Source organism: Salminus brasiliensis, chromosome 23 (assembly GCF_030463535.1).
Source record: "Salminus brasiliensis chromosome 23, fSalBra1.hap2, whole genome shotgun sequence".
Classification (NCBI taxonomy): domain Eukaryota; kingdom Metazoa; phylum Chordata; class Actinopteri; order Characiformes; family Bryconidae; genus Salminus; species Salminus brasiliensis.
Window position 1 is genome coordinate 30,997,948 of NC_132900.1, and position 23,273 is coordinate 31,021,220.

Below are 23,273 nucleotides of genomic sequence, written 5' to 3' on the forward strand. Positions count from 1 at the left end.
AAACAGTGAAGAACAAGAGTGTGCAATGAAGATGAAGATGAAGATGGGGAGAGAGAGGAGAGTCCTGTAGTGTTAGTGGAATGGAGCGGAGGTGCAATAGATTTGCTGTATTTGGAGCACAGCCGCTGCAGACTACTAACTAATGCTGAGAGTGAACCTGAAACAGTTCTGAGTGAAGAGGAAGCGCGAGAGCAAGAGCGAGAGAGAAAGAAGGGGTTCTATCCGGTTGGGACTGAAAACGGGACAGAGCGTATTTGGAACACAGCCAAACACATTACTAACTTATGCTGGTGGGAAACAGAGGAGGGGGAGAGAGACAGTCAGAGTGAGCGAGAGACATTCAGTCACTGTTGCCTGGTGTCACACCTGTTTCAGCATTAAGTGGGACGCTGGTGGGTGGCACTTCCAGCCCACACACACACCAATCTGTGCTTAACTCTTACACACACACACACACACAAGTGGTCCTTCTGGTGGTCAAAAACATCATTATAACCAAAACATTCTCAGCTCCCCGACACACACACACACACACACACACACACACACATCCAGTGACAACTGATGAGCCTTGCATCCTGAGGGAGGGAGCACTATTCTCCAAAGCCAAGAGTGCACTTAGCAACCAAGACAACACTCCACCTTTTAAACATTGTTCACACACACACACACACACACACACACACACACACACACACATCATAATAAACTATTCCCAACAGGGACCACCATACCCTTTAAAGTGAACGCCTGGTATGAGCTTGTAGCCCACTGCAGTGTTAAATATTCATTACTCACTGACTGCTAAATAACAGCAGACGCGATAGCAGACGCGATAGCAGACGCGATAGCAGACAGCACTGAAGACGCCCCGTCTAACCTTGCCCCGTACTAACAACACTGTAGATCTGGATGATCTTCTTGATGGATGGACGTATGATATTCACCAGCCAATTAAAACAGTCGCGTGTCATTACTGTCGCGCAAAACGACAACTTCACAGGAGGAGGAAAAAACCTCCTTAACTTTCAATGGAAGTCAATGTGAAAAAATTTCATTCCGAATCATTTTGGAGCATTTCTATTGGTTCCTTCGTCATGAAATGTGGAGACAACATAAAGAACAGCCTCCAGATTCTGATTATGTCAAAATGTCGAAATGGAAAAAATGGCGATTTGGTGTCGTGGTCGTAAACTAAACCTGGCAACTTCACAGAAGGGATGAAAGCGTCTGGAATTGAGGTGTACGGTAAAGTATTCCAAGTCATTTTGTCATGAAAGGCTTCATATGTCATGAAAGGCTCATAGAACATGTAGGACAGCGAATAATTAAAATAAATAAATAAATAAATAATTAACTACAGTCTCTCCTACCTGATAGGCACAGTTCTCCTGGTGCACCATCCTGCTCCCTCAGTGCATCCTAGAGACGAGTGGAGCGCACGGGGGAGGAACGATCGCTTCCCCAGCCGAGGAGAAGGAGGGAGAGCGGACGGAGTGGAGGCGGGGGCGGAGGGAGAGAAGAGTCCTGGACCCACCCAGCTAGAGGAAGACCCAGCGGAGTGGAAAAAATCCACTATCAGCTGTGGGGACACGAATCCACCACCACGTACGATCCTACAGAGACTACACCTCTCTCTCTCACTCTCTCTCTCTCTCTTTCTCACTATCTGTCTCTCTCTCTCTCTCTCTGTAGCTCTCGCAGTCTGATGGAGGGATACGATCGGAGCGCTTCTGCGCCACGGACGAGGGAGGGGGGGTGCCGGGAGAGGCAGCTTGTGAAAGGGGGTGGAGCTGGACAGCTCACTAGCCTTTCTCTCTGCTTCTCTCTCTCTCTATTACAGGCGGAAGGGGGAGGGGCTAGCCCCACACATTCATCATCGGTGGCACTGCAGCACGAGAGGAACAGGGAGGAGACAAGAAGGGAGAGGGGCGGGGCCAGAGCGGTGAGAGAAGAGAAGAGGGAGGAGTGACCTTCCTACTAGTGCTGGAAAATAAAAAGAGTAGGGGGGGGGTGAAAATCCCACGGAGGGAGAAAGGCCGGGGTGGGGGGTAAAGGGGAAGACAGAAAGAGAAAGAGAGAGGGAGGAGAGCGCGAGAGCGCGAGAGAGAGAGAGTTGAAAGAAAAGGGCTTTTGTGATAAAAGAGCAGCCGAAGAATTTTCTTGGAGCTGCAGGCATTGGAATTTAAATCCCCCCCCCCCCTTCCCTCTTCCTCCTCCTCCTCCTCCTCCTCAGCGCAAGAGTGGAGCTTTTACACCTTTAAACAGCCAGAACAGCAACTCCTGAGACCTCAGTGGGACTTTCCACACAAACACTATTCACAGCAAAGAGCCACCAACACGGTTCAACAGCGTCCCTAAAGAACATGATGGTCTTTGGGACGGCTGCCCACAAACGAACAGGGCAGAGGTTGGGCACCACTGGTCAAAATGCCCGTTAGTGTGAAAAGCTGAGGAGAAGATGAACTGGTGGTCTTCAACAGGTTGAAGTTTAAGCTAAATTAGTGTATTATTATTATGGTAAGTAGGAAAGGACGCCCCAAACCAAAGCCACATTCCACCTGTGAAGCATGGTGGCGGGAGTATCGTGGCTTGCTTTGCTGCTTCACACCCTGGACACATGATCAGTGAAGGAACGATGATTTCGAAGGTGTTTCAAAACATTTTGCTGGAGAAAGTAAGGACAGCAATCCTTAATATCTATCTTATGACACGCTGGGTTATGCAACAAGACAATGACCCGGAGCTCACAAGCAAATCAACCAAAGAATGGCTGGAATGAAAAACCTTAACCCTGTTGAGCCCCAAAGGATTTGAGCTCTCTCAACTTTGAGAGGCCTGCTATGGCCTGTTCACAATCATTAGGAAACTGGGGCTGCATCCCAATTGCATACTAATTAATAAAACTAGCTAGTTTTTGAGTATGTAGTATACAGTATACAGTATACAGTACAGTATACAGTATAAACGTAGTATACAGTATAAATACACGGTCAGTTTTTGAGTGTGGTCAGTAACATGGTCTCAGATCTGAGCAAACACTTGCTCAGCAGTGCATGTACTACATACACTATAGAGACAAAAGTATTGGGACACTTCATTCATCGTTTCATTGTTTTTGAAAGTATGTAGTATGTCGTATATATGTAGTGTGTAGTACTTTGTGAGTGTGGTTCCAATGGACACTATTATCCCACAATGCAATGCAAAACTGAAAGGGGGAGGAGCTACTGTGAAATCTTAAAAAAATGGAAGTGGCAATAACAGAAGGATAACTCTCATTGATGTATGTTGTCATAGAAATGACACTTCAGTACTGTTAATATTTCGGGTGCTAACCTGCAAAAGCATGGACTAGTGCACGTCTCAGTGGGTCAGAACTGTTTTGGCGGCGCAAGAGGGACCTAGACACTATAGGCACTATAGGTGGTCTTAATGTTATGGCTGATTGGTGTATGCTACCATTCAGACTAAGCCACTAGTCAGGCATTGCAACTCTGAAATACAGAAAGGCCGGGGAGTGGTACTGTATAGGTGCGAGTGTAAGCTGGTGTGTTTGTGTGGTGTGTGTGTGTGTGTGTGTTTGTGTGTGTGTGAGCATGCAAGTTAATCCCTTTCTCTTTCAGAAGCCCAGTACAGACAGGAGGGAGCTTAATCCGCCCATGCCATCTGGCCTTCACTAAAGCAACACAGAGCTACCCTAACCCAGATTAACCCTCTTCTCTCTGTGCCTCTCTCTCGCTCTCGCGTTCTCTCTCACTCTCGCGCTCTCTCTCTCGCTCTCATACCACGGATTTCGAAGTGTTATACAAGCTACCCTTCCATCACTTGTCAGGAACATGGTCTCAGATCTGGCAAAAACCTGCTAAGCAGTGCTTATACTGCATACACTGTATAGACAAAAGTATTTGGACACCTTCTCATTCATCGTTTCATCTGAATTCAAGGATATAAAAAAAGAGTTGATCCGGCTTTTGTTGGAGTAACTGTCTCTACTGTCCAGAGAAGAAGGCTTTCTCCTAGATCTTGGAGCACTGCGCATTGCTGTGAGGATTTGATTGCCAACCCACCTCATCCTCAACTCCCCAACTCATCCCAAAAGTACTGAATGAAGCTCCACCACCATCACTCCAGAGAACACAGTTCTTCCACTGCTCCACAGCTCCTCAATCCTGGGGGCTTTATACCCCTCTACTAGCCCACACCTGGCATTAGGCACTGTGGACAGATCAGTCCACTAAAGCAGAACTATTTAGAACAAATGCATGATACTATGTTTGGAGGAAAATGAACACTGCACAGCAACACCGAACCAAAGCCACATCCAACTGTGAAGCATGGTGGCGGGAGTATCATGAAATGATTATTTCAAAGGTGTTTCAGAACATTTTGCAGGAGAAAGTAAGGACAGCAATCCTTAATATCTATCTTAAGAGACGTTGGGTTATGCAACAAGACAATGACCCAGAGCTCACAAGCACAAACTAAAGAATGACGGGAATGAAAAAGAATGACCAAGTCAGAGTCCTGACCTTAACCCTGTTGAGATGCTGTGGCATGGCCTGAAGAGGACTGGGCACCCAGGCATCCCAGAAATATTCATTATTACCGGAAAAGGGCTGTATTTTATTAGTAATTAATGCAGAAATCTTACGCATACTTTTTTCCCGACTGAAGTCAGGATGAAGCAGTGATTTCATGCTACACAATCACTGTAAAACACCTCTTAGCTGGAGAGGAAAATCTGACGTTTTTCCGAACTATTCCTCCAACATAAAAACATACTTTCTTTTCCAATACCGGAGCATCGGATGTCAGCCTCTCTCTCAATACGGCGCCGCCGGTCGTACACCAGGGAGCACAATATGCTAGAGTTCTTGGTCTAGCGGTCACAATCATCATTGATCCCTGTTACATCACCCTGCAGTTCTCCCCACTACCAGCCAGTGTGTGGTTTAATGAAGTGGAAGGAGGCCGATAGTGCTTGGATTGTCCTCCCTCAGTCAGAAGCCCAGATCACTCACTCTCCCCAATCTAACCAGGGAAGCAGAACCCTAGTCTACTTCAAACAGCCCGGCTTTAGAGCCTTAGGGGAGTGAATTGCACACTTTCCTGGAGTGCTGAAAAGATTTAAGGACTTCGGCAAACCAAAAGACGTACTTACTATAAAACATGTCACAGCGCCACCTATAGTGCTGGAGGGCGGAGAGTATGCAAACTTGTAAACTCGCGAAGGTGGGTGGGTGCGAGCGTCGTTTTGCTGAGAGTATATCGAGGCCTGCCAGAGGAAGACGCGCCTCAACTGACCATCACTAACACACAGTCTAATGTCCAAATGTTTGTGGACACCCCTTCTAATGAGTGCACTCTGCTACTTTAGATTGCACCCATTGCTGAAACAGATGTACAAATGCACACGAACACACACACACACACACACAGCTTGGCTAGTCTCTGTAGAGAGAATAAGAGAGAGAGTCCCTGCCAAAAGAATAGGACTCTCTAGAGCAGATACATAAACATAAACCTATTGGCACCATGCTGCCTAATAATGCCAGTCGTGGGCGAGTAGAGGGGTATAAAGCCCCTTAGTCCATGAATGGTGTTCTCTGGAATGATGGTGGTGGAGCTCCATCCAGTACTTTTTGATTGAGATAAGTTGGGGAGTTGTGGATGCTGAGGTGGGTGGTGATCCCTCAGCATCCTGACCTCACTAATGTCCTTGTCATTGAATGCAATCAAATCCTCACAGCAGTTCTCCTCCAAAATCTAGTAGAAAGTCTTCTTCTCTGGACAGTAGAGACAGTTACTCCAACCAAAGCAGGATTGACTCTTTTAAAACCCTTGATTTCGGAAAATAAAATATAAAACAATGAATGAGCATGTGTCCCAATACTTTTGTCCAATACAGTGTATCCCAGTAAAATGCCACTAGGACAGTAATGAGCTTGATTTTTGTACTTGGTGAACTATCACTGTGACTCCACAGAGGGTGGAGAAGCTAAACTGGGTAACGGCTACAGCGTCAGCTACCCGTGTCAGGGCAGATCCATCCTGTTGAAAGGACAGTGATACTTTCACAGATGGGATGCTTTTCGGAGAGACGTGTTGGAGCAGGATGCTCTGCCTGGGAAAAAACAAGCCTATTTTTGGCAGGTGTTTTGTGAAAAAGGCAGAAATATTCGAGCACGGAGTTTAAAAGTCTCCCGTGATTCTGCCTCCCCCCTTTTTTAACGCTCCCTTTCTCAGAGCGCTCCAGAATACTAATGTGGCCCAAACCCATGGGAGGACTTTGATGTGAGAATCTCTGAGCTTTGATTCCAGACAGCTCTCTCTTCCCCTCTCTCTCTCTCTCTCTCTCTCTCTCGCTCTTAAATATTCAAACATCCCTGGTTGGCTTCGGTGTTTGTGTTCTAACAATGTTAATTACCTTTGAAAGGAGCGGAATGACGTTGGCGTGGGTTTAGACCCTAAAACATTCAGAACGGGCTTTTTAGTGACCGTCTTCCGACCCGTTTAGGCTTTTTTAGGTTTTTTTACTGTGCCTTTAAGATTAGTATGTCGTCACTGTCATACAAAACACTTCTTATCTTGAAAATTGTCCCATTCATCATCAAATCCTGATACAATATAAAAAAAAAACAGATCCAGATTATGCTAAACTGATAAACGGTCGCTTTGCCATCAGCAGCCAGAGTCAGAGAGAGCACAGCTTTGCCGCGGACGAGGAAAGTAATGAGCGTTGTTGTTCTTTGGTGAACTACCACTGTAAATCCACAGAGGGTGGAGAAGCTAAACTGGGTAACGGCTACAGCCTCAGCTAACTGTGTCAGGGCAGATCCATCCTGTTGATATTTTCACAGCTTTCTCGTACTGCCCGAGAAAAACAAGCCTCAGCTGACCACTGATCACTCATCAACTTCTTTGAGCCAGGGCCCCGGGTGGTCCAGCGGACTAAGGCGCTGTCATGGTGATCAGAGGGTCGCTGGTTCGCATCCCGATCACGCTGCTAGCCTTCGGCAGCCGGGGCCTTGAGAGAGCGCAATCTGCCTTGCTTGCTCTACAGGGTGGCTAGATGGCGCTATACCCCCACATCACTCTAGGCTGCAGAGCTGGGTAACTGGCGCTTCCCACTTCCCTTCCCCTGGCGTTGGTTGCCTGGTGACGTTGCATCGGAAAAGAGGTGTGGTTGGATGAACACGTGTCGGAGGGGGCGTGTGTTGGTCTTCCCCTCACTAGGTTGTCGAGGGTGTTGCGTGTGATAGGGGGAGGGGATACGTACGGGTTAGGTTATTGGTGATCTAAATTGGGGAGAAAACCTTTGGGCCAGGCTATCGCATCCAAGGCTATCACACGCTATCCCATCCCACCATTACTGGCTGCATGGTGGCATGTTTTTGGGAGGGCAGGGCATATTTAGAGCAAAGCTACCAAGATGCAACCACAAATTAAACACTGAGCTGAGCTGACTGTCTATAATCGACCTGGACCATCGCCATCGTTTCCTTCTCCACCCCTCTTTCTCTTGTGACCTTCATACACCTGCCTTCAGTCAGACAATGCAAGCAATGGGAGTCATCTTCCTGAACAAACAAATCCCACCATGACGGGATTATCTGACCAAAGCACTGCCCCTGATTAAGCAGGGCTGGATTATAATCTGTAGTTTGGCAGAAAAGCAGAACAATGCCCAAAGGATGGCAGCTGATGAGTGCTGATCTCTTATGCCCATGTCTGAGCTTTAATGAGGATGACCTCATCGCTTCTGATCAGTGAAGATGATGTAAGGCTGGTGCTTGCTTTGCGATATGGGGGATATGTGATAGCAGTGAAGTCATAGGCACTGAAATCGAGGAAGTGGAAGAAGCTGAGGTGGAGGCAAAATCTCTGCATCTGAGTCTTTGATGGTTTGCATTGTTTTACATGAGCCTAAAGCCGGTGCTCTCCTTCGTACCCTGGAGGAACTTTATGGCCTTGGGCTCCAAAATGCAGGTTACAGCAAGTGGTAGCTGAGGTCAGCTGATTAATAAGAAGTTCTTAATCACTGTGGCAATAATTAATTTCTCAAAATGGACAGAAAGTTGCTTCCACGGGTTCTTTGAGTGATGCCATAGAAGAACCACCTTTGGGTCCATAAAGATGGTGGTATGGTAGTAGCGATGTGTGAAGAACCATTTAAAGGCCTAAAGAACCTTGACTTGACATACAGGTTCTTCACACTATCAATTCCACCTTTATTTTTAAGAGTGCACCCCATAATTGCACTGACGTACCTTCCACAACCACTGTATATGTGTACGCTAAATGGACAAAAGTATTTGGACACCTGCTCATTCATTGTTTCATCTGAAATCAGGGCTATTCAAGCTTTTGTTGGAGTATCTGTCTCTACTATCCAAGGAACAAGGCTTTCTACTAGATTTTGGAGGAGGAGCATTACTGTGAAGATTTGATTGCATTCAGCGACAAGTGAGCACTGTATAGGTCAGGATGTTAAATGATCATTGCTCCCCAACTCATCCCATTCAAAAAGTACTGGATGGAGCTCCTCCACCATCATTCCAGAGAACACAGTTCTTTCACTGCTGCACAGCTCCTCAATGCTGGGGGGCTTTATACCCCTCTAAACAAACTCTGCATCAACAGATGGGCTGCAGTTCCTCTAACCTGGGGTTTCTAATAAAATGGCCAAGGAGTATGTAAATGCTCTGTACTGGATGCCGCCGAGTCGATCATGTGATGACGTTTGAAGAGCTTTGTGTGCGCGAGCAATAAATCAGTCAGTAGGTGGGACTGATGCAATGCAGTCTGAGAGCTGGCAGCGATCCAGGCAAGCATCTGAGAGTGGATGTGTGTGTGCGCTCGTGTGGGTCGGACTGCGAGCCTGTCCAGAATCGTCCTCTTCCCTCTGAAGAACGGAACGATCTCGCCAATCAAAGCGCAGACGGACTAAATATAGCGGGGGAAGTGTCAGAGCGGCGTCCCGGCGCCCCGGCGCTGAGGCCGAGAGGAACACAGACACGCAATAGGAAAATCCCCACGCCCCCAACGGAACCGATCAATCACACAATTACATAAAATAAAGAGACGTGACCCACCGCTAACCAGGTCACTGACAAACCGGAAGCATCATAACAGGAATCAGCCATAACATTAAAACCACTGAGAGGAGAAGTGAGAGGGGCAGCTGCTCAAGGCGTGGATCTACAGTCTACAGTTCTTGAAAGTGATGAAGGTGCTGAAGAATCTGAGACACTGAGGTCCCCTCTACCTCGTCCATCAGGCCCCGCCCCCACCACCACCCATACCAGACTAGCGGCACACCCTCCTACCACTGATACCTGTCTAATGACCACGTTAAACCCTAAATGGACTCTTAACTATCTGCCACTATTAATATCACCACTATTAACTATCTACACCATGTTTAATATATTATGATTATGATCAGAGCAGTTTAACAGTGTAGATGGTTTAGTAACTTTTATCCATAATTTATTCATAGTTCTGATCAGAGGAGGACGGGTCGGGTCCCCCTTGTGAGTCTTGGTTCCTCCCAAGGTTTCTTCCTCCAGCTCTGAGGGAGGTTCTCCTTGCCACTGTTGTCGTTGGAGCTCACTGGGGGTCTTTGATCCTTCATGTCTTCTTACGTTATTTCTTAATATGTCTTTTATTAATTATTAATTATGTGAAGCTGCTTTGTGACGACAACAGTTGTAAAAAGCTACACAAATAAATTTGACTTGACTTGAGAAGAACCAAACTGATGTGATGTTCTAGACGACTGACTGGGTCAGAACATCTCTTAAACATCAGGCAGGTCTTGTGGGGTGTTCCTGGTATGCAGTGGTCAGTACCTTCCAACTGACATCATTAAAATGTTGGACGAGGAGGTGTTTCTATAGGGGACACTCCTCTTAATCACCGAATTCAGGTGCCCTGCAGTCTGCGGGAGGTTCTGAAGAGCTCACTGAACTCCAGCGTGGTTCTGTATGTAATAGGAGACACCGCTGCACCAACAACAACAAGTCAGCTGGTGAAATTTAGACCTTCCCTCCTAGATCTTCCTCCATCAGCTGTGAGTGGTGTTATTATTGAACAGTGGAAGAGTTTAGGAGGAACAGCTCACAGAGAGCAGCTCAGTGTCCACAGAGTGTCTGTCAGACCACGTAAAGTTACAGAGCGGGGTCAGGGCCGAGTGCTGAGCTCAGAGCAGAGTGCAGAAAAGCCTCCAACTGACTCAGTAACTGCAGCAGAGCTCCAGACCTGCTGCTGGTAGAGCTACAGAGGGGTTTCGAATGGGATGCCATATTATATTAAAGCTCCTGTAGGTGGAATGTGGAGTTGTCCCAATACTTTTGTCCACACATGGTGTGTGGGCATATTAATAGTACTGTAAAAATAGAAGCATGTATATATTTACATATATTTGTTTTCCCATTGACATGTACGCACCTTTCAAGCCTCCCGGAGCAATTGTTGGAGGTTACTCATGGGTGAAGACCGGGGGGGGGCTGGGGGGTCGACAACAGAGGAGATGAGACTAAAGCTGTCTCTGATGTGGTGACATCACAGTATTGCAGCAGAGAATGGCACCACACACACACACACACACACACAAAATGAAGAGTTCAATGTGGAAAGCAGTGGCAGTCCCTCCTCTCCTCATTAATTTCTCTCCTGTTTGTTCTCCCTGCTTCTCTCGGCAGGAACGGATGCGCACCGCCGCTTTTAGAAAGCTGACATTTCGGGGGGTGTTCCGTGATGAATGCTTTACTCCACCGGCTCTGCATGAGGAACAGCATCGCTGCACTGCCTCCAGCTACAGCGCTCTGGCGGAGCAGCAGACCCAGCTCAGCCCGAGAAGAGCAGAGACGAGAAAGAGAACTTTGTGTTCTACGGTTGTAAGATAATATCGATATATCGAAGTATCGTGATATTATGTTTATCAATCCTGTAAGGATTCTCAAAAACACAGTATTGATTATTAATCAATAGTTTAGATGTAAGGATTTTTGTCAGACAGTGGTTCATTTAGTGTTGTGTTTAAACCCCGGCCACTAGAGAGCAGTGTTGTACCCACGGTTCTGATTGGATAAAAAAAGTCAGAATTTCTTTTACTCAGGTTTTGTGCAGATCATGGTGTGTTTTATAATATGACTGATGAAATTTGATAAAAAAAAATTTATTATAATGCAGTACTTTGAATACATAATGTATTGCAATGATGCTGGGTGAGTGATCATTGTGATTATGGGACTGTGGGGGTTCTGTTCTAAACCCTGAAACAACCAAAACAGTATCTGAGAAAAGCGAGATATTCCTTTAATTAAGAGTTATGAGCTCTTCCCTCAGGTCAGTGCACGCTGTGGAGGAGACAGATGAACCCTCCATGAGCTGGCCCTCAGCCTGCTGTACCAGCACACCAGCTAGCAAAGACGAACGGCGGCAGAGAGAGAGAGAGAGAGAGAGAGAGAGAGAGAGAGAGAGAGAGAGAGTAGAAGGGCAGATAGAGGAGAAAGGGGGGTGGGGGGAAAACAGGGGGGTTGAAAGAGATAATAAGGAGGTATTGATTGTGATAAATGAGACACCAGCAAATTAGACATTCCGTCAGAAACGGGACGAAGAGGGACTACAGTAAGGTTGGCACTGACTTAATATGTCAAAATACTGACTTATTATCTGAAAATACTGACTTAGTATCTGAAAATACTGACTTATGTAAAAAATACTGACTTAGTATCTGAAAATACTGACTTAATATGTCAAAATACTGACTTATTATGTAAAAAATACTGACTTAGTATCTGAAAATACTGACTTAATATGTCAAAATACTGACTTATTATGTAAAAAATACTGACTTATTATGTAAAAAATACTGACTTATTATCTGAAAATACTGACTTATGTAAAAAATACTGACTTAGTATCTGAAAATACTGACTTATTATGTAAAAAATACTGACTTAATATGCCAAAATACTGACTTATTATCTGAAGATACTGACTTATGTAAAAAATACTGACTTATTATGTAAAGAATACTGATATAGTCTGAGAGCACAATTGGCTGTGCTCTCTCCAGGTGGGTAGAGGGCGCTCTCTCTTCCCTCATTGCTCGTAAAGCCATGTTGGCAGACACCGGCGTCTGTTAGCTGGTGTGGTGGAGCTGAGGACCCGGCGCTTTCCTCAGAGCGTGTCGGTATCAGAGGAGACGTCTAGACCCCCCTAGAGTCAGGAGCACTGCTAGTGCGGGGGGCGCTACAAACAGGTGGGTTAATTGGCAGAACAGTTTGGGACAAAAATAAAAAGCAATTGACAAATTAAATGTAGTTGATGAATGTATGGATATAAATAGTCCAGCAGGTGAGCTGATCCAGTGTTGAGGATTTAAAGACGTGTTTCTTTAAGAGCTGAAGAGACGCAGGAGATCTTAGAATTATATTTTTAGACACCAAAACAAGGCTGCTGCAGAGGCCCTCCACCGCTCCCTCCCTCTGTCTCCTCACACACACACACACACACACATATATACATGCCTCATTTTAATGAGCCAAATCCTTCCACATTTACACACACACACACACACACACACACACACACACACACACACACACACAGGCAGCAGTTTAAATCGCTCTGACATACAGAGAGCTTTTCCTCCCGCGTACACGAACAGTTCACTGTTCTGGTGTCACTTCATCCACCTCCCTCTTATCCTGCTGCTCCATAGATGCCAAGTACATCAACATACTGCTGCTAAAAACAGCTCACACACACCACACACACACACACTCTCTCTCTAACCCACACACACACACACACTGTGGCTGCTGAACGTAGCCTGTAATTTCCCCCCAGTACAAACCCTGCTATTCACCGGAGCAAGAGTGGTCCCACCCAAACAGCCGGACCCCTCTACACACTCTGAGTCCAGGAGCTAACTCAACCTGTTAGCTTATGAAGTTCACTCCTTCTCTCAAAGCACCGACTTGTCTGGACAAAATACTGACTTAAAGTGTCTACCACACACACACACACACACACACACACTCTCAGACTCACTGTCTTTTTTCTCTCTCTAACACAGTTTATCTCTTTCAGACACTCCTTAGCTCTCTCTCTTTTAAACACACACACACACACACACACACACACACACACACACACAGACACAGACACACACACACACACACACACACACAGCCCTCCGTGTCCAGATCAGCTTTTTTCTGTTGATTCATTCTGACAGAATAGGATGATGCTCTGAGATGATTTTTTCATTTCTTCACTCTCCCTCTTCCTCACTCTCTCTCTCCATCACTGCTTCTCTTCCTCAGAGAACGACGCCTGGCTGTAACACTGACACAAAACCCAATATCCTCTCTCTCTCTCCCCCCCTCTCTCTCTCTCTCTCCCCCCCCCCCTCTCTCTCTCTGTGTCTTTAGGCCTCTCTCTCTCACGTTGCAGTGAGTTCACTGTTATTTTGGAGGGTGCGAGCGGTAGAGAGTCGTCTCCTGCTGATTCTCAGATATGGTGGGAACAGAGAAGTCTAATGCATTATGACAACTGGAGGAACTGGCCAATTAGGCGCTAGCGTGAAAAAGCTCCAGTCTGAGGCTGGAGGCCAATCAGAGGACTCTGAAGACCAGCAGAAAGGTCAGAGGGCTTAAGGCTCAGGGCTAAAAGGGTCAAGTGTGAAAGGCTGTGAATTTAGAGCAGCTGGAGAGATATTCCAATATCACACACACACACACACACACCCAAACACACACACACACCACCGTGCTGATCCAGCATCAGTGATTCACTGTACAACTGAAAGTGGGGCTCAAACTAATTTTAACTACAGGATTGATCGGCTATGTATCGGTATCAGTAAGAACAGCCGATCGATCATTAATCTATATCTTTAACTCGGACGATCCTGAGAGCCGATCAGATCATATGATCCATATTTCGTGGGTTAATGTAAATAAATTGGTATTTCTTCCTACAGGCAGGAAGTGTAATGCAGGTGTTTCTAATAAAGCGGCCACAGTTGGTGTTTCTAATAAAGCGGGCGGTGAATTGATGCCCATAATTGGTGTTTCTAATAAAATGGCCAGTAAATGGACGTCCTAAATAGATGTTTCTAATAAAATGGCCAGTAAATGGATGTCCAATATGGGCGTTTCTAATAAAGTGGCCAGTGTAATGTGTAACGCTTTAAAGAGCAACTGGATGCCCAGACATTCACAGAGATGTATTTGCACACGTGTATCGGTTCTATGATGACCATCACACACCCACCCAAACCCAATGATCAAACACAGGGTTTCTCACTGGGTGGGGGCGTGTCTGCGTATCTGTGTGTAAGAGCACATGGTGGTAAAGGTGTGTCAGTGTGTGTAAGTGTGTGTGTATGATTCATCTCATTTGTGTGTAGGTGGTGAGGTGAACCATAGTCAGACAGTGATGAAAAGTGTTGCTGCAGGGCATGTGTTTCTAACACACACATACTGACCCCCCCCCCCCCCCCCCCCCCCAAAGTACTAAGGTGATGAACAAGGCCTCGCCTTGCTGACATCACCCACACAGGACGTGCCGTCTCTCTCAGGGCCGGCTGCGGCACAACTGTCCTGACCGAAGGACACCTAGCAATTAATTATCGACCCTCAGTGAACAGAGAAGATGTGTCAGAACGAGAGAGAGAGAGAGAGAGAGAGGAGAGAGAGAGAGAGAGAGAGAGAGAGAGAGAAAGAAGGAGAGAGGGAGAGAGAGAGAGAGAGAGAGAGAGAGAGAGAGGCAGAGAGAGAGAGAGGGAGGGAGGGAGAGAGAGAGAGAGAGAGACAGAGAGAGAGAGAGAGAGAGAGAGAGAGGCAGAGAGAGAGAGAGACAGAGAGAGAGACAGAGAGAGAGAGAGGACAGAGAGAGAGAGAGAGAGGGAGGGAGACAGAGAGAGAGACAGAGAGAGAGACAGAGAGAGAGAGAGAGAGGCAGAGAGAGAGACAGAGAGAGAGAGAGAGAGACAGAGAGAGAGAGAGAGAGAGAGAGAGAGAGAGACGACAGAGAGAGAGAGAGAGAGGCAGAGAGAGAGACAGAGAGAGAGAGAGAGAGAGACAGAGAGAGAGAGAGAGAGAGAGAGAGAGAGAGAGAGAGAGAGAGAGAGAGAGATAGAGAGAGAGAGAGAAAGAAGGAGAGAGGGAGAGACTGACTGATTGGTTCTAATCACCTTGTTGTCTATTCTGAATGTATTGGGTTCTAATCTCATAGATATTTGTTCTGAGACCTTCCCCTGACTGTGATTGTTTCTAATCTCAAATATATTCCTTGCCAAGATCTCCCCTGAGATCTCCCTCTCAATGTGATCGGTTCTAATATCCAAGTCATTTCATCGGAGACCTCCCCTTCGCTGCACTTGGTTCTAATCACCATGTTGTTGGTTCTGAGCAGGCCTCCAGTGGCATGGAGTCAGAAAGAAAGACTTACACCAAGTTACTTGATACTTTAATATTATATATATTTATATATATCAAAAATCCTGGCAGACGCAGGTATTACCTGCTTCTGAGTGTGTGTGGCGGTGCCTGCCCGAGTGTTTGTGAGGTTAAGAGGTGGATCCATATCGCACACTGATAGCTGACAGAGGTGTACTTTGTTTTCATGGGTGTGTTCAGTCACACACCTGGCCAGTCACCTGAAAACCCAATGACCCCTGTGTTCAGTCCTGCTGCCTTTCAGCTGAAGACCTGTTAGAACAGCTGGAGGCTCAAAGTCTCCCGCGCAGACACACACTCCACACTGGAACACACACACCGCCTGCAACCCAGTCCTGCTATTAGGCTTCCCTAAAGCACTTGGCTTCACACTGCTGCTCCTGGAAAGGTAACACATGCTCCACATCTTCCTGCCTATATGAGTTTTACTGCACAGTTTCCATAAGGATAGTCCAAATGTTTGTGGACACCCCTTCTAATGAATGCATTCACCCACTGCTGACATGGTTGTCTAGTCCCTGTAGAGAAAGAATAGGACTCTCTAAGGCAGATCAATAAACATCATGATCCTATTGGCTCCATGCTGCCTAATGCCAGGTGTGGGCTAGTAGAGGGGTACAAAGCCCCCCAGCTTTGAGGAGCTGTGGAGCAGTGGAAGAACTGTGTTCTCTGGTGGTGGAGCTCCATCCAGTACTTTTGGAGTGAGTTGGGGATGATGAGTTGGGGTGGTGATGATCATCATCTAGCACCCTGACCTCACTGACTCCAGCTCTCTGAATGCAAGCAACCCCTGGACAGCAGAGACAGATACTCCAAACAAAAGCAGGATAAAAGCTCAATAAATGAGCAGGTGTCCCAATACTTTTGTCTGTGTAGTGTATCTTCATCCATTACGCTGTTAAAAACCAATGAGCCATAACATTATGATCACTTATAGAGAGAGCTGTCGCCATATCTCCCTCTCTTAGCTCACAGTGCTAATATAAAAAGCTGGACTCATCTGTATGAACTAAGATCAGACTTTAACACACAGGTCTAATCACATGCTGTAAAAAAAAAAACCTCAGGTCTTTACCTGAGTAAGGTTCCCCACTTGCTGCTTGGAATCCAATGCTGATTTGAGATAAGCACTCATTCACCAAGCTTAAAAGAGCCCAAAAGAACGTCTGCAGAACCTCCAGCACCTCAAAACTCCATAAGTCACAAGAGTGCGTCTGGAATCCCACAGGTGAGCCTAAGAGCGGTGAATCCAGCGGGGAGTCCGAACTAGTTTGCTCAGCACACGTGTCTCTGTCTGTCTGTGTGTGTGTGTGTGTGTGTGTGTGTGTGTGTGTGTGGTAGAAGTGTGCGAGGGCATGCTGAGACACACATTCACACGCGCTCGTGCAGGAGGAGGGCGGTCAGCAATGAGGCTTTTGTGGGCTTGAACTAAACTACAGGCACACCCTTGAGAGGCCGCCCTGCACACACTGATCTGGGGTCAGTCCTGAAATAGCTGCAGATAGCTGCATTCGAGATCAGAAGGGTGAACTGTAAAACTGTTCTGGGGTCAGTTTTGACCAATTTTTTTATGGCTGTTGTAGCGGCAGATATACGAGTCTGATTGTAGAGTAGATTAGAAGCAGAGCCATGCTCTTACCTATAAAGAAAACTGTTCTGGGGTCAGTTTTCTTCACAGGGAAAAGTGGCTAAAGGTGAAGGGCTCTGCTAAAGTATGGGACAGTTACCACTAGGTAAAGACAAACTCAGACTGATCCCAGAACAGTTTATTATAAAGAGAAAGCGTTTTACAGAGAGACGCGTCTTAAGTGTTTTAGGTCTGATCTACAATCAGACGTCTGTATTCTCCCCTACTATAATTGTCTATGTAAAGACACCAACTCAGGCTGACCCCAGAACAGTTTATTATAAAGAGAAAGCGTTTTACAGAGAGACGCGTCTTAAGTGTTTTAGGTCTGATCTACAATCAGACGTCTGTATTCTCCCCTACTATAATTGTCTATGTAAAGACACCAACTCAGGCTGACCCCAGAACAGTTTATTATAAAGAGAAAGCGTTTTACAGAGAGACGCTTCTTACGTGTTTTAGGTCTGATCTATAATCAGACTTCTGCAGTTAATACAACTCACTTTCTGGGGTAAGTTTGTGTTTATTTAACACATTTTAGGAGAGTCTTGCTCTTACTTAAAAAGAAAACTGTTCTGGGGTCAGTCTGAACTTGCACATTCAGTTGCACATACGCAAATCTGATTCTAGATCAGACCAAAACACTTAAGAAGAGTCTCTTTGTGAAACACACCTTCACCGGTAAAGAAAACTGAGTGTCAGTCTGAGGTTCTGACTACACATACGTTTTTCATGCTTGTAACAGCTACAGGTACATGAGTCTGATTCTAGATCAGACTGTAACAGAGCCTTCCACCTTCAAACACTTTTCCCTGTAAATAAGCTGTTCTGGGATCAGTCTGGGTTTGTGTCTTTATAAAGTTGTAGTAGCTGCAGGTATCTTACATGCGTCTAATTATACGCCACTGATTCCAGATCAGACTGTAACACATTTTAGTGCTTCTTCAGTTCTGGATCAGCCTGTATTACACACCTATGTAGAACCTTGCTCTCCATGTAGCTTTGTTGGCCTTTGGGGAAGAGTTTCACCCTGTACCACCCCCAACACACACACACACACACACACACACACACACACACACACACACACACCTCAGCATACCACTCCCTCTCTCCCTTTCTCTTGCAATGCCAGCATACCTTCACACCATCCCTCTGTTTGTTCCCGTTCCTTCTATTTTTACCTTTTCCCCCGTTTCTTCTTTCTCTCCCAAAAGCACACGTCTCTCTTCCTTGGTCACACAAGTTCTATTGTCCATAAAAAGAAGGTGTTTATTCTTCTTAATGACATTAAAACAACTTCAAAACAGCAGCTTTAGACTCATGCTGAAGCTCCACTGCCTGTAACAGGGGGAGAACAGGCCGGAATCCGGGCCGGAACGGAACCGCTACAGAACCAAATTAGTCATATTAGTGTCCAATCCTGTAGTATTACTCTACCCCCTCAGTCCACATGCTGCTCTACCTTTCAGTGAAGCTTCTGGAGCTCTCTCAGCTTGTCCAGAAATGCATGTGTACAGCCTGTCCTTCTTTAAGGGTGCGAATTCAACTTGCGGACTGTAGGGGGAGCACTGGAGCAATTCCTGCATAATGCTGGTTTAATAGACCACAATATTTTAGAAGATACACTACAAAAGTATGGACAAAAGTATTGGGACACCATCTCATCATTTATTCTAGCTCCCAAAATGACTGGTATTAAAAAATAATACTCCTGAGCAGCAATCAGCCACAAGAGCCTCAACGAGGTCAGGATGTTGGAGGATGAGCACCACCCCACCTCATCATCCCCAACTCCAACACTCACATCCCCCAAAATACAGGATGAAGCTCCGCCACCACCATCATTCCAGAGAGCGCAGTATCTTCCACTGCTCCACAGCTCAATGCTGGGGGGCTTTATACCCCTCTACTAGCCCACGCCTGGCATTAGGCAGCATGGTGCTTCAGAGAGTCCTATTCTATTGGCAGTACTTCTTTCTCTATGGGGACTAGACAAGCTGTCTGTGTCAGTGATGGGTGCCACTTAAGTAGCTGAATGTATTCCTTAGAAGGGGTGTCCGTAAACTTTTGGACATGTAGTGCACATAGAGAATTCCGCTCAGTAATATGGACCGTCATTTGTGTAGTGTTATCTTCTCGTGCTGTTTTATGGTGGGTTTCGGTCCTCAGTCGTGTGGGTTTCCTGTTATGATGTCAGGCTGGTTGGTTCGTCTGCATCTCCCCTGTTATTAAAGCCATTTTTCCAGGCTCTCTCTCTCTCTCTCTCTCTCTCTCATTCTAGTCCCCTGACGTGGCACAGCACTGAGGGTCGGGTAAATGCAGAACAGTGTGAATTGTTCACTTAAGTGAACACACACACACACACACACACACACACACACACACACACAGACTTCAGTCCATACCCTCCTCTGAGCAAACATCAGTGGCTCTCTCTCAAATTCCTCTTGATCCTGCCTCATCTCTGCTGTTTTCTGCTGTGGCCTGTTCCTTTGTGTGCCTGCTGATTTTTTTCCCTTTAAGCATTTTTACACACACAAACACACAAACACACACACACACACACACACACACTTGCTGTGCTCGGCAGCTAATGAAGTCAGACTCATTTCACAGGGTGTTGTCTCTGACACAGGGCTTCAGATGAAAATGAGAAAGGCCAATAAACTAGCAGACAGACTCCTGTTCGAGAAGCATTATTATAGCAAATGATATTTCTCGCTCATGAGCTCCCCCTACAGTCACGAAGCGTAACTTGTGCTTTGGGCTACCCTGAAGAATACGCTACACACATGCATTTCTGGACAAGCTGAGGGGGAGTGTTAAATTTAGCTTTCTGATATGGTTACATTACAATATTTAAAGTCATTTTCATGATACACAATATTAATAAAGACAAATATATATTGAATATGAAAAAAGTGGATTCTCAAAATTACATGAATAGGTTGGTGTGAGACAGTGGTTTATTTAGTGTTGTGTTTAAACCCCGACCACTAGAGAGCAGTGTTGTACTCTGCCTTCAGATCTCACTGTTCTGACTGGATTAAAAAAATCAACATTTATTAAAAAAATAAATAAAATATTGTCTTGTTTACAGTTTAGCTTAGTTCGAGTCAAATATGGTGAAGAACTGCCTACTGGTAATAAATCCAGTAATACATTTAAAATTAAATACAATTATTATACATTATAGTAATTATTTAAATACAATTTATTAATTCGAATATTTAAAACAGGGGCCTACGGTTGTGGGTTCAAGCCCCACTCTGGTCACTGCTGGTGAGAAGTTTAGTCTACTCTGGTTTTCTCTAACCTCCTGAAAAAATGCAATGGACTGGTCACTGTCCAGGGGGTATTCCTGTTATGTGACCAATGATTCCAGGTAGGTTCTGGACTCGATAGTGTACCGCCAGCAAACCATCCATCGAGCTGTCAGAAGGCAACCGACCGCTGGAGTTACAAGCCCATGTTACTCAGTCACATTAACATGCTAGGTAAACACTACGTCTATACGCTGTGCAGTGTGTGTGTGTGTGTGTGTGTGTGTGTGTCTGAGTGTGTCTTACACACCTCCAGGCTGCAGCTCTCTGACTGACACCCATTCTCCGAAAAGCATTCCTGAGCAACAAGGGAGACCACAGCAGGTCGGGACACACCTCAATTACTGAACACTCACTCTACCCCCAGGGTGTGTATTCCGCTTAGTGGGCACAGACATATAATCACACACACACACACACACACGCACACTCCGCAAGAGCACCTTGAAGTGGATAAACCTACAGTATGGCTTCTTACATTCAGTTAAACTGATTTCTGACCTTTATAACTAAGGTTATGACGTTATTCTGCCTGTTATTATATGGACAAAAGTATTTGGACACCTGCTCATTCCTAGTTTCTTCTGAAATCAAGGATTTTAAAAAAGAGTCTGTCCTGCTTTTGTTGGAGTAACTGTCTCTAATGTCCAGGGAAGAAGGTTTTCTACTAGGATGTGGAGGATGGAGCATTGCTGTGAGGATTTGATTGCATTCAGCCACAAGAGCTAGAGTTAGTGAGGTCAGGATGTTGGATGATGATCACCACTTCATTCATCCCCAACTCACCCCAAAAGTACTGGATGGAGCTCCACCACCATCATTCCAGAGAGCACAGGGGTTCCACTGCTCCACAGCTCAATGCTCTCTCTACTAGCCCACGCCTGGCATTAGGCAGCGTGGTGCCATGGTGCTTTCTGGGTCCAGAACTGGGTCTCAGTCACACTAGAGGGCGCTACTGAAAACATGGAAGTGCAGCTAATGAAAGCTAATATTATTGTTTAGGTTGAGGGATTACAGAGTGTGTGTGTATCCTCCTTGAAAACACTGACCATACGTCAGGTCAACACACCCCACACACACACACCGCTGCACTTCCGTCCCGTAATAGCCGTCCTGGAGCTTACGCCCATGTCTCCGATAGCAGCCGGGCCTCAATGCGCTCATTGAAACGCTGAGCCACGAACTGTCAGCTAACTGTGGCATGCGTCTGGGCTCCCTGGGTAAGCCTGGAGAACGGGGAGGAAAGGCTCTGGCAGTCTCGGTGGGGACTTACTGTCAGTCAAGGCGTATTTCCTGCCAGCCTGAACGCTCCTCAGTCCTAGACAGATTATTTATAACTGGATACTACCACTGGTATCAGGCTATGTCCAAGACTGTGTGGGTTTGCAGGCACCTACAGTCTGAAATCACAAGTACAATTCAATATATAATTGCAACATCTGTAAGCAATACAATATACAGGGTACCGCACTGCCATCTAGTGGCCGGGGTTTAAACACAACACTAAATGAACCACTGTCTGCCACCAATCCTTACATCTTAACTATGTATTAATAACCTTGGGTTTATGTGTGATGGCTCCAGAGCCTCTTGCATCCTATTCTGGTCATGAACTCTGCTGTATGTCCGAATGTTTGTGGACACCCCTTTTAATTGAATGCATTTAGCTACTTTTGGCTGACGGACATCCCTGTAAAGAAGTACTGCCAATTGAATAGGACTGGAGCAGATAAACATCATGAACCTATTTGGGCGAGTAGAGGGGTATAAAGCCCCCCAGCATTGAGCTGTGGAGCAGTGGAAGAACTGTGTTCTCTGGAATGATGATGGTGGTGGTGGAGCTCCATCCAGTACTTTTCTTTCTATTCATCATCATCATCATCATCTTCATTGACAGCGCCATAATTAACATCACACAATTCACAATTCTCCCTCAGCATCCGTTCACCCACAAAACTCTCCACCTTTCTGTGTTATAAGCCTCAAACCCCTCTCTGTAGCAGGTGGTTCTCTGGCTAGCTGTGCTAATGAGAACCTTCCGGAAGCGTGCGAGACATTTCACGCCTGCTGGACCTGATAATGGGCTCGATATGGCAGTGGACACGTTCCTCCTCCTCCGAGCAGTACAGCACTGACCAGGCGCCATTCCTCTGACAGGAACATCAAATGGTCTCCTCTGCACCGTTTAGCCTCTATAGCTATCCCTAATATACTGCCATACCATATCCAGCCAGCCAATCAGCCATCTGTCCACACAGAGCCATGTCCTTTCCACCCTATTCCTGAGTGGAGAACACTGAAATATTCATCAAGGCTGGAGAAGCTCTGCTCACGGCCCTGCCGGGTTCCCTCCCTCACTTCGCGCCAGAGATAAGGTGTCTCAGCGGCCATGTGCTAGGAGTCGAGAGGTGGGGGACGGTCCTGTGAGGATGGTAATATTATCCGCCGGCACAGATTCCGAACGGGACGTCCTGAAGTTCTGAGATACTGTCTGAGAGAACGGGACGGGTACCTGCAGACTCACTGTTTATAAATAAAGGTACTATGGTTCTTTGACCAATAGAATAGGAGAACCACTTTCGGGTTTCATGAAGAACCATGCTTGCAATAAGGAACATCAAGTGAAGGTCCTGTAGGCTTCTCCATTACAGCTCTTAATGGAACCAGATCTGGTTGTTCTACAGCATCAGGTTCCCAAATACACTACATGTCCAAAAGTTTGTGGACACATCTTCTAATGAATGCATTCAGCTTCTTTAAGTTGCACCCATTGCTGCCACAGATGTGCAAATGCACACAAACACACACACATATAGCTTGTCTAGCCAATAGAATAGG

The 23,273-nt window shown here is 46.0% G+C and overlaps 1 protein-coding gene across 4 annotated transcripts in view; it reads right to left on the minus strand.

The window, feature by feature from the left end:
• Window positions 1-23,273, minus strand: part of schip1 (schwannomin interacting protein 1) — a 337,418-nt gene that overhangs the window by 33,397 nt on the left and 280,748 nt on the right. Inside the window, exon 1 of one of the 4 annotated variants that reach the window (XM_072668499.1) lies at window positions 1,374-1,749. The exons of the other annotated variants lie outside the window; for them this stretch is intronic. Coding sequence (XP_072524600.1) covers window positions 1,374-1,403 — 30 coding nt within the window. The 5' untranslated portion in view covers window positions 1,404-1,749. Of the gene's footprint in view, window positions 1-1,373; window positions 1,750-23,273 lie in introns of those variants that run through there. 4 annotated transcript variants of the gene reach the window in all.